The following is a 12576-nucleotide window of genomic DNA, read 5'->3' as shown; positions in this document are numbered from 1 at the left end:
AGCTGGTTTGGGGAAGCAGGTCCTGATGATTCCCAGACCACAGAGGAAGAGCCACCCAAAAAATTCTGCTCAGACATTAAATCACTCTTAAATACCAGCCATTTCTGGTCACTTACAAATATTTCCAGGAAATCTCTACAGTAACTCAGAAGAACCATCTGTCTCCAGGGCTGATCACAGGGTAGCACAAGTTATTGATTACAAATGTTCAAATGTAACTTCCATACAGTAAAACTACTGTCAGCGTTTATTAACTTCCTTAAAGTTTCTCATTAGTAATTTTAAGCTTGGAGTTTTTAATGGAACTTCCACAGTGAAAGTATTTTTAGAGTGCTTGCCAAAGCTCCTATTTAAACATGACTGATTTCAGTTTCTACCACATGTATATTAAAAAAGGGATATTGGTATTACTTAGGCTTTGTATTCTACTTCCTGACTACTTTGCTTTACTGTCTTGGTTATTTCATATACTGAGGAAAAGGCTAGTTCTCTCTCCTAATACACACCTTTATTATAATAATTCAAAACTAAAATATATTGAAAATAATGTAGCATCCTAAAGAAACTACATCCTTTTCAGGACATTAGTATCTCACTACAATCAAAAAGTTCAATAATTATGAAGATAAATTCTTTTACGAAATAAATTCAATCAGCAAGCAAAACAGAACATATATTCTAACTGGCAAATTAGGACAAAAAAATACTAGTACAGATTATTTAATGTTGAATTAAATTTGCAATTATGTATGTATTAAAAGCAAGAAGTAAAGACCAAACAATGTACTGAAATAAGACATTCTGACATTCTGTAATTTGGCTGTGATACCACGGTCTTTTTCTTTACTTACAGCTTACACATGACAACCACATTTCCCCAACAACTGTAGAAGAATCAGGAAAACCCAGCAACCATGATACCGAGTATGTCCAGTTAGCCCACTGCCATTGCCACTAGGTTTCCTTTTCAGAAATCATGAATGATAAAGTTATCCAAAATCATTTTGAAACAGCATTCTTCAGATTCTTCTCAGTATTTTTCATGTTTTAGCAAGTGATCCGGCCAAAATCTGTGCTTCTCCAAGCACACCATTATCTCCCACAATGTCACCACTGGAAACTGATAAATTACAGCACTTTACAGAACACAGCAGAACCACCTTCAGATCTCATCTTGGGAGATGAAGTATTTCTGGGCACGTACTACAGGGTTCATACAGACTACAAAATAACCTGCAAGACAGACATTCCCTACCTCTGTAGAAGAATGTGACTAGAGCCACAGCTGGAGAAGAGCATCAAAGAGGCAGAATGTGCTAAAAAGAAATACCAGTCCCAGACACTGAGAAACTGGGACAACAGCAGATGGCCAAAGGCAGTGGTCTTTATTGTGTAGGATACCCCACATCTCAGACTGAACAGATTCAGAGCCCAAGCATCTGCTAATATAATGCCAGCATTGCTAAAAGTCATCTTAAGCACCAGTTTGATTACCATCTCTAAAGGTTGAGAGATGAAATTATAAAAATTCAACTGGGAAATGAGAGAAAACACTTTGGCAGCCTAGGTGATTAACCTTTGGAATATGTTAGGTAAATTTTCCACAGCCTGGCACTCTAAACTGAAATGGCAGGCTGTTCAAAAGGGCTTACTTTCATTTACACCATTTACAGGATTCAATACATCAGAGAGAGAAATGTCCTTCACTACAGAAAAATGTTATTTTGGACAAAACAAAGACTTGACAATCCGTGTGTCATTGTAATCTCTAAAAGAGGAAAAATGAGTTGGCGTGCTCAGGCGCCTTGTCCCTGCAACACGCTGAGCACCTCAGTACCTTTAACACATTTATCCTCACAACTTCCATTTTCCAGACGAGCAACTGTAGAACAGTGACAATCCCAAACTCACAAAGGAAGACTATGGTAGAGCAGAGCATTGAACCCAATGCTCCTGAAGCCTCATCCACACCTTTCCACTTTAGATCATGGAAACGGGTCCCCAAAACTCCAGTTAGGAACAGGCCGGTCTAGAGTTGGGTGAGGGCAGCTGACCTCCCGCAGAAAAGCAGAAGGCACAAAGATCAGAACCAGGTTCCCTCATCATCTAAACAAACAGTGCTTGCCTGCTCTTGAATTGTCTTTTGGTTTTTACTGTTGTAGATAAAAACTGTAAATAAAAAAACCACACCCCAAAGTGCTGCGTTAAGGAGCAAGTAAAACCATAAATTCAAAAAGTAGCTTAGAAATGTGACCTGATTCCACATTTACCCACAGCATGCTAACCAATGGATAGGATGAATGCTCAACTGTGAAGTTATTAAAATTCAAATTATTGCTTACAGTATGCGTGGTGTACACACACGTGGGTATAAGTGTGATATTTGTGTCAGAGTGCGGAAATGGAACATTTTTAATATCTTTTCTCCCCTAGTCTGTGCAAGAAGCTACTTCCCCCAGCAAAAGCCACTTTTGGAAAGAGTGGAGGGACTGAATAGCAAACAGACAAACCCAGAGAGAAACTAAAAACCTCTCTCTGCTTTTGCTAGCAATGGCATGAAGGTGGAAGGGAAGGAGGGGCCTGGACATGGCTTGGGCAGCCCCCGCAACTCAGAGCTGTTGACACCTGCTTGCAGGGGCAGATTGCACATTTCATGCAATAGATGGGTGTACAGAGATGTTCAAGCAGCAGAGAGGAAGAGCTAGAAGTCACACGAAAAGGTGAGCTCCGTATCTTATGTATGGCTAAAACTGCCCCACAGCTGTCCTCTCCCCTGCAGCTTGCAGGATTGTCACGCACCTCTCCAGGGCACAGCAGCAATGCCAGTGTGCTCCAGGGCCTTTGTCACCTGGTACAGGCAGACAGCATGACAGTCAGGGCAACAGGCTAGGCTTAGGAATGGGGCCAGCTCACAGCTCTGCAGTTACCAGCATGACTAAATCCCAATTCTCTGCATGTTGCAAACTCCTCTTGCACAGCAATAATCAGTGAACTTCCCCTTCACCCCCATTTTACAGGACTTTGTGCAAATAAATATTCAAGAGGATGTCAAGAGTACCAGCCACCTCTGAAACCTGAGGGTGGTAAGTTAGGTGCAAAGCAAAGTATCTGAACAGTTTTTTACATTGCACTGGGCTAGAAGTGATGCAGGCATCAAGTGATAAGTTTTCAGGGACCTAAATTCTGTTGCTTAGCACAAACAGAGTGGGGAGAAGGTGGCAGCATCTAGACCCTATATGTCTTTGCCAGAAGTAAATTTTAAGATCTACAGGGGAAAATGCAGGACATCCTTGGGAGGGAGAAGGATATCTGGCCCCGACAAGCAAAAGAAGAACTTGCAAGGACTAGAAGAGACCTATTACCAATGGTTCTATATACAGGGGACACAAATATTTGCTTCCCATGCTACTTAATTTCCAGCACTCAGAGGTTCTCAAGCTTTTGTCTCCTAGCCAAGCCACGCACAGCCTGCTCTCACCTTGTAATTCCAGGAAGTCTTGCTTCACTGCCTGATTCACCCTAAGTTCACGCTGTCATTTATTTGGTTTATTTGGTTGCATTTCCCTCCCCCCCCCCCCCCCATCTTCTCTGTTGAGTGAAACAAAGGCAAAACTTTGTGAACACCTCCAGCTTCCCATGAGCCTCTACCTCACCCTTCCACCCACAACTCTGGTTCCCCAACGCCCCCCCCAGCACACACCCATGTTCTGACAGGTTCTTGGTATCGCCTCCCCCTCCCTGCGGCCAGGTCTCTAGTTCACTGTATTTCTTGGAACCGCAGCTGCACAAAGAAAGCATGAGGACAGTGTCTGCCAGCACCCAAACCACAAGCTCCACAGCTGCACAGCTCCAACCAGCAGACAGCGCAAGGTCAGGCAGCTTTCAGCACCAAGACAGTTGGAGGAAACAGCAGAGATTCTTGCTGCTCAGCAGTGGCTACAGAGCTGTGCGGCAGTCCAGAGTTGAGGCAATCACGTGCTACAGTCCAACAACAGTGAATGACCCATCTGATGTTTCTGTGATTAAAAGTACAAGGCTAAGAAAAAACAGAGAAGGGGAGAAATGGGAAAGGCAAGGGTGGAGGTCACAAACTCACACTGCGTTGCCTAGAAGCACCCTTTTTTCATGCCCCACATGTTCCGGGGAAAGCAAGGAAGACAAGTTTCCAAGGGGACAAGACAGGGTGGCAAGAGGGTCTAACCCCGCCACATTAGCAAACAGGACAAGGAAAGCAAAAGACACATGAAAACCTGTGTAACCTTCTCTCTGCTCTCGCACAATTCCTGGGAATGTTCTACTTATTTGTGTGCTTTCCAGAAACTTCTGTTCTCAGAATCCAGGACTTTCCATAGAGCCTGATCTGATACTAACTGAATCACTCCTCCCCTCCTGTTTGTCCACTTGGCTGCCAGTCAGCACATGACAAAACACCAGGAAGCCAAACCTGACACCTCACTCCATGGCAATGGCCCTAGAAGTTACCACATACCCTCCTTCCAGAAGCAAGCCACCAAGCCAGCCCAGTGCTTAGTGGGCAGGCAGGCAGGCTACGGTGTTTTGTCCTGGGCTCTTCTGCCTGGCACCACAGCAAGAAAGAGAAAATGTTGCACAAAACCCATAAAACTTCCCCTATACATGTACAGAAAGCAAAACACCAGAACAACTCTAGAAGGAGCCACAGATCCAGAAAGAAAAGGTAGCTTTAAGCAGAAGCAGTGACAAACAGGTAAAGGCACACCTAATACTGAGGAAGGACTTTGGCTTCTTTGTCACACAACAGAAGCAGTTCCTGTTGTGTCAGGGCACATGTCAAGTGCTGCTTCATCTGTTGGAGAAGAGGCTGTGACAGCACCCAGAAATGACTTCACCAAAAGGCAGCAACCTCTGCAACCCGTACGTGCTAGGGCCCAAGAGAAGTTACCACAGCTGCCACATCTAAACTTAGCCACACCCCAGAGGGGCAAGAACAGTGGATCAAAGTCACTGTAAAATGGCTGTACCTCAGGTCTCCAGCACAAACCTCTATGTCAGCACATCTCTTCAGAAGCAAGGCATTTTCCTTCTCTGCAGATACTGGTATTGACCACTGCTGGGTGAAGCATCTGGACAGATGCACTGGTCCAGCACGCTAAGCCCTAGCTCTGAAGTTCCAGTTACTTGGATGTCTAAAAGAAGCTGGTGTGTAGGAAATGTTTGGGGTTTTTTTCCCTGTTCACGTGGGAATCCCCTCAAGTCCCATCCCTCATATTACAGCCATCCACGTTTGCTTTTCTCCAATTCTAGTCCTAAATCCTGCTCTAACTGTGGATGAGCTAAGCTACTCAGCTGAAACTCACAGGAATAAAGACCCTCTTTCAAATGGAAAAGGGAGATTAAAAAGCTAAAGACTTCATAGAGTTCTTTTAGGGGCAAAAAATAAAGGCATTAAGAACACAGAGATCTGTGAGAACATATAAGGAAATTCTATATAAGTTAGCCTGGGGAACAGGTTTGTGCATGACTTAAAAGAACAGCTGCTGCTTTCCTTGCCTTCAGCACAGATTTTAGCTTTAAATTTACATTTTTGAGTCTGTCCTGGAAGTCACCAACTGTGAAGTAATCCTCTGCACTAGCACAGCCTTTTTTTCTTGCATAGGAAGCCAGGAGAAACTATTGCCATAGTTCATCTTGGCCAGCTAGCCAGGAACAACCCTGTTTCTTCCTCCATTTCCTTTTGAACAAGAAGAAATCTGTCTTGGGAAAACATCCTGTCCTGATTTTAAAGTGGCCAGCAATAGACTCCTGCTAAGCTGTTTCAGTAATTAATTACACTCTCTGTTAAAAATGTGCACCTTTTCCGGCCTGCATTTATGGTGCTTGTTATACACTTATGAAACCAAAGAGACTTCTGTTATCAAATTTCTGCTCCCTGTGCCAGGTAATTAACTTGTCTTTGATGAGCTAAAGAGTCTTTTACAACAAGGCAGATTTTTTCCAGCTGTTAATCTATCTACTGGTTCTTCTCCAAACCTAGTTTTACATTTCTTTCTCAACTGATCAGTAACATAACATTTTTGCAACTATTCCACTACTGCAGTACGCAGATTATTTAATCCTGCTACTTGGACGTGGCAGTCCCCCGTTAAAACACGCAAGGATCACATTAGCCTGCTAGGCAGCCCACTGAAAATGGGTGCTCATGGTCAGAATACCCATAAGAGCCCCAAATCTTTCTCCAAGATCTTCTGGCAGTGGAAGCCCCTCAGCCACAAGGCACAGGCTGCATTATTTGTCTCTGCATATATGATCCTATTAAACACTTTTGCCTAGCTTAAGGGGCAATTCCAACTGCTCTGCAGCAAAAACAGGCTCCCTTCATAATTCCCATTCCCCAGCCTCTGTGCCACAGCCCACTTTCAGAAAACACTGTTTTTCTCCAACATACTGATAAAATATTGCCTATCATACAGGCAAAATCTGATCTGTGTGAGGCCACAACAGCAATGCTCCAACTGTAGCATGTGTGTTTACAGCTACATTTTGACAGATAGCAGTCAATTTTTGATCTATTAAATAATGCCCTATTGCATTTATGTTCAATATACCTTATAGGAGTCTACATATATTTCAAGAAAGGATCTCAAGCTATGTGCAAGATAGAGCACCATTATCCTTTTCATTTCCCAAACTGGGAAGCCAGTGACGCAGCAAGGAGAAACAGCCTTCCTTTGAAGAGACAACTGATCAGAGGAAAAACTATGAAAAAAAAAAAAAGTCTCCTGACTCCTGATCAATGGCTGTACTCACTAGACACTGTGACCTTTTGACCTTTCCAAAAAATTAACCATCTGTGGCAATGAAATTAGGGAAATGAAAGGCCATTCTGCATCAAGAGCTTCCTTTTAGCACTGATTAAACCAGAAAATGTGAAGCACCAGAGAAAGGCCCCACCTTGCAATCTGTATATTTGCATATACATGTCAGGAAGCAAAAATCCTCCCTTCTCTGTGTACTTGACTTTCTTGAAAGGTTAATGATTACACTTAGCTAGAAGTAAGGTTAAACTTCATGAAAGGCTTCTCTGAGCAAATCTTTGCCTAAAGTGCTTTTGCAGAACAGCCGAGCACAATGACTGCCATTCAGCTGACAGACACAAGTAAACAACAATGGTTTCGGTGTATTGAGCATGTTACCGTGGGAAAGAAACAATCTGTCTTGGGAAACAAGTTAAAAGTCATAGGTGGAAAAAGAATTGATTAGACAGCGACAGGACTTAAAATTACAGATTCTATAAAAGGCATGAATGGTTTGTGTTATACAGTAAGAAGGGCTTTCCTGCTAAATAAGCAGGCAGCCCCAGAAGCAAAGAAAATACTTTTCCCACTTACAATACAAAATTAGAAAGATTCGCTGTCAGATGATGTCATGGGGCTAGACACAGACTCAAAAGAGGATTAAACAAATTAATGGAGGACAGATCCATTAGTGATTATGAAGCAGGATGGCCCCAAATCCAGCTTTGGCTAAGAGCAGCCCTTAACTGCTGACTGTCAGAAGAAGGGGGGATCCCTCCACACCCATCTTTTCCCTTGTAATTTTGCCCCTACCATCTGCTACAATCCCCGATCAGACACAGTACATTGCACTAGACAGACCAATATAGTCTGATCCACTAAGTCTTTTTTCTTGCTCTCACAGGAGATTGCAGCCACAATCTTTTCTGCATGACTGCTAAAAAATGTTCAACATGGCACAGACCTGTAATTTCTTTCCCTAAGATGTCTCCCAGGCTGAACACGCATCCTCACACTACAGTCAGTCTCCCCGCCTTACAGGACAATGGACTGTTCTCATGACACAGCCACCACAACAAAGCCAAGACAGAAAATAATTACATAGGGTCTGAGCTTGTGCTGAGATCACAACAGGTCAAGGAGATGACACCAGGGGAGTCCTGGGTGGCCTGAGGGTCAGAGGGGATGGCGAGACTGACAATCCTCCCAAGCAGAACCAGAGCTCTCCTCCCAGCAGCCTTCCTCCAGCAAAAACGAAAACTCAGTGTCCAAGAACCCGACTCTACCCACACATTAGTTGCAAAGGATAAAAAAATGACCATTTTTGTCTCCATTGAACAACCCTTTACTTGCTTTAAAACACAGCATCTGAGAGAGGAGGGGATCAGAAACGGCGGCAATCCTACAGTAATTAATGAGAAATAGAACGATCAGGAACAGCACGAGCCTAAGCCTGGAGTGCCCTCTAGGGGTAAAAGCCCGGTGAGCCTCATACCCCCAACTACTTCCTGCGAAGTCCTGGACCAAACCACACCTTTCCTTAACGAAGTCATGGTGAGGATGCATTTAGCCTATATTTGCCGGGTAAAAAAAGGAACGATGTATCCACGGTTGTCTGAGTTCTCCTTCTCTGTGTCCTGTTTTCCCTCTGATCCACAAGGCTGCTGCCCGAGTTTTAGACAGCCTTGCTTTGTGAAAAGGACTTTCTTCTCCATTAATACAGTGACCGAGCAATGTTGAGACAGGGAGTCCTTGACGTTACAATAATAATCACATAACAAAGAAAATTCCCAAGACTGAGCACACGCCTAAACTTTGACCCAAACACCTCCCCATTGCAAAGCCTGGCTCTGATGGTCGCCTGAGGAAAGCAGGCAGCACGCTGGGTTCTGCAAGCCCTTGCAAACCCAGTCAGTGCTTGCAGCAGCAAGTCCAAAGCTTTGCTCACGGAGGGCCAGGTAGCTAGAGGAAGGTGAGACTGAGGACTGCTTAACGAAACTCTCCTCTGACGCAGCATGTCTGCGCTCACAGAAGTATCTATCAGCCCTACGGGCCAAAAAGTTATGACTGAATGCAACCAGCTTTGTTATCCTGCTCTCAGAGCTTAAACAGGACCTGCTAGTTTCCTAATTCTGGCTGCCTGCCCCCTCCCCACCCGGATTCCCATGGAACGGACAAACGAAGCCACATGTGCTGAAAAAATATTCCCAGAGGGAGCAAACGGGAGAGGACTCAGCTACCAGAGAACACTAAATAGGCTAAAAAGGGGTAAATTTCACACAGGGCAAAATTAAGCAGACAGCTGAGCTTCTCTCTTTGCATGTGTCCCTGTCCCCAGGACTGAAACAATGCTGGTGGTTTATGTCATACTGTGTTTGCCTTCATGCCATTACCAACGTGTCTGGGAGCAAGAGTTATTATAACCCTTCTGTTGTAACCGTAGAACAAAATGTGCACGATAAAGATGGCTCCTCTTCCTTTTAGTCTTTGAATCAACAAGCAGAAGCATTTGCAGAAGCTGCACAAATGTAACTAGAAAGTAAATTTTGCAGCTGCTTATGTATTTGCACTAGCAAGTCAATTTAGGGAGTCACATTTACTCAGCCAAGGACAAGACAAGCCATGTGGCTTGTGTGTGCAGTCACAGATAAGCAACTTGAACCTGGGATATCAATGTTGATAATGAACTGCTTCCTAAAGGACAAGGATTATTTACGGGTATTAGTGCTGAAATTTTTCACCAAATATCAGTTTTAAGAATGTCGCAGACAAATTCTAAACAGAAAGAGAGCAACAGATGCAACTAACTTCAATATTTTTGAGAGGAGGTATTTCCACTATGGTTTTTAATTCCAGTGAAGTCTGGAAAAATGACTCTGATGAAACAAAACAGAGGCAAACCCCAACCCAAACACATCACACAAAGCTCTGAGTCAGAGACAACCAGCCCTTCCTTCCTAGCAGAAGGAAAGGATCTGGACACCAACTCACTTTGTGCAACAGGTTACACACAGTACACAGTTCCTGGAAGCAGCACATGCCTAAAGCTATGTCCTGTCAGGTGCTGTTGAATAGCTGGATCTTGTCCCCATGCTCTTCCTGTTCAAGTAACATCCCCAGCACCAGATCACAAGAAAATTCTCAGTTGCCAACAGAGCTCCATTCCTGAGCCATCATCATAAACTTCTGACCTTCCATAATAAATGTGCTAAAAATGTGCTTTCACAGTAAGTACTGTGACACATCAAATAAAGTTTTCCCAGAGAGACAAGGTTTGGGTTAAGCTGTTTATGCTTTTTTGCACCAGGGTATGTTAAGTGGTTCCAAACACAGCATGTTAGACAGGACTGCATTTTAGTTTGGGCCAGCGGAGATGCTTTTAGCAAAACCACACATGTGGGCACAATTAACAGCGTTCTCAGGCATTAGCCACCCTGGCTTCCACTCCACACAATAGGCCTTTGTTTGAAGCCTGGCACTGCATGGAAAGAATTAAGAGCGCAGCACCAGAGGAAGCCTTGCCAGCAGATGTTCTGACTTGCAGAACATGCAAGTTCTCCCCGGTTTTAATGCTCACTTTGCATCCACAAATTAATGGAGAGTTAGAGATTGGAAACACTCTTGAATCAACCGGAGCAGAAATACTGTTGACAACAACAAAGCTAACCATCACTGGGCTCTAACTGGCAAAACTATTCCTTAGAGCCCTATCTCCAAACTTAATCGCCACAAAGCGATCAAACCCAGACACAACAGAGAGCTCAGACCTTCTCTGGACACAAGTGTCACCACGATGATTTAGGGCTCAGCAGGCTCTCAGTGAGATGCTGCTGATGCCCCACACCAAACCAAGCCTGGTTCTGAATATTCTTCTACAGGCTGAGATGAGAGGATCTCTAAGTGGTAGTTGTGCTGATTTCCCACTAAATTGCCTGGAACCTTCTCACGGATTTCAGTAGCACCATCTTCTTCAGAGGGCACAAGGGAGGCATAGGGTGCCTTTGCCTTTTAACTTTTGTGTAATAAAAGGTGTCAGATGAGGATTCTGTAGACTGCAGCCTCTCTTTAGTGAGCTGCTGCTTTCTTCATACATTCCCAATACTAACCCTTCCCCAGAAAAAGCAAAGGTGGTCTTCCCATCTCCAAAGCCCACTCAGTCCTGGCATCACTTCTGACACTGGCAGTAGGGGACATTCTGTCTGAACAATCCTTTCCATTCTTTTTACAGCATGGGCCCCTAACTTACAGAGACCTGAGCAGAAGGCCAGCACAGTACAACAGTCACCAAGCAGCAGGCAAATGATTGAAGAAATGACTGTTAGACCAAAACAGGTTTAAGCTTCTGGGACTCCTAAATGGACAAGCTATGGAGACCACTTCATCCCCAGAAGTTAACACAGGCTTCAAAAGAAAACAAATGCTCAGAAAAAAAAAAAAACAACCAACAAACAAAAGAAGAACCAACCCACCCCCCCCAAAAAACCCCTCACAAAACCTAACACCTCCTGAGGATTGGTAAACAGAAAGACTTCCTAGCTAGGATGGTCCACGAGCTGAAAGCTAGGCTACTGTCAGGGAAAGCATCACCATGGAGTTCTTGGGCTTTTCCCCTTTCCTGGGGAAAACAGAGTTTTAACTTGATCATGTATGGCTGTCCTTTACATTCTTACAACTGATATTCATATTTAATTCCAGCCCAGGTCAGAATTTACCCTTCAGTTTTCAGTGTTAGTTTTGTTACTACTCAGGAAACACCCCTTCAGTTGCCAGCGCTTGTCCAGAAACCACTGCGGAGCCATCAGACAGGTGGTAGGTGCCATCTCCTACCAGCCTGCACTGGTTTAGTCTGCACATGGACAAACAAGCTCCCCAGAGTCCATTACCATTTTCCAGTAGCAGCTTTCTACTACCACAGGATTTTTTCTAACAGCATTTGGACAACTTCGAGATTCTTGTCCTTGTATCAAAGTACTAAGCCACAAAGACATAGCAGTATAGGTTTTGAACTTTTAGAAGTCACTACTATAGCAGAAATAAGAAAGAAAGCCAAGTCCTTCCATCAATGGAGATGAATCTCTGAGTAATTAAGTGATACGCTAGCTTGCAACATCTCTTGCTCTGAGCCAGCAGGCAAAGTTCACCAGCATGAGTTCCAGATCACAAGCTTAGAATCCCCCTCTGTTCTAGAAGAAGTGATCTGACCTCCTCATCACTACAACCTAACGATATGCAGGGCGCCTTCATAACCATGCTGTGATTGTATTGTATGATGTAATTCACAGATTCAAGCCCACCCTGCCACGTTCTCCACATTCATACCTCTGTTTCAGGCCGAGGAATAAATACTGGGGGTCTCATCTTCAGAGTCAGGTCCTGAAAGTCCCACTCACCAAGCACGTACTGCACCGGCATTCTGTGGCAGGCAAAAGCAAGCGTGAACACTTTAGGACTACACACCGTAACACACAAAAGCTCTCAATACCACGCTTACCTCGTTACTAACCAGATAACCCTGCTGAGGGTGAGCACCCAGACACCCCTAAGGCTCTCAACCACCCGCACAATGTGCACTCTAAGGGAGTTGTGCCAGCTCCATTCCCACAAAAGAGTTTGCAATCAAGCACTGGGCTCGGGCAGCTACAGGCCAGTCAGCCTCACCTTGACACTGGGGAAAGTGATGGAACAAATAGTCCTCGAGATTGTTTCCAAACATACTAAGTACAGGAAGGTGACTGGGAGTAATCAGCAGGGATTTACAAAGGGGAAATCATTCCTGACTGACCTGACAGCCACTCACAACACA

At 44.2% G+C, this 12576-nt stretch overlaps 1 protein-coding gene across 7 annotated transcripts in view; it reads right to left on the bottom strand.

The window, feature by feature from the left end:
* Positions 1 to 12576, bottom strand: part of HEMK1 (HemK methyltransferase 1, mitochondrial release factors N(5)-glutamine) — a 35471-nt gene that overhangs the window by 17308 nt on the left and 5587 nt on the right. For all 7 annotated transcript variants that reach the window (XR_012624737.1, XM_074836461.1, XM_074836466.1 and 4 more), the window contains one exon: positions 12093 to 12186. Coding sequence is in view for 6 of the 7 variants with exons in the window: in XM_074836461.1 (XP_074692562.1) it covers positions 12093 to 12186 (94 nt within the window). In the remaining variant the exon portion in view is untranslated. The remainder of the gene's footprint in view (positions 1 to 12092; positions 12187 to 12576) is intronic.

Source organism: Strix aluco, chromosome 11 (assembly GCF_031877795.1).
Source record: "Strix aluco isolate bStrAlu1 chromosome 11, bStrAlu1.hap1, whole genome shotgun sequence".
In the NCBI taxonomy this organism is placed as follows: domain Eukaryota; kingdom Metazoa; phylum Chordata; class Aves; order Strigiformes; family Strigidae; genus Strix; species Strix aluco.
Note: the sequence above shows the minus strand (reverse complement) of the source record. Positions and strands in the feature narration are given on the sequence as shown.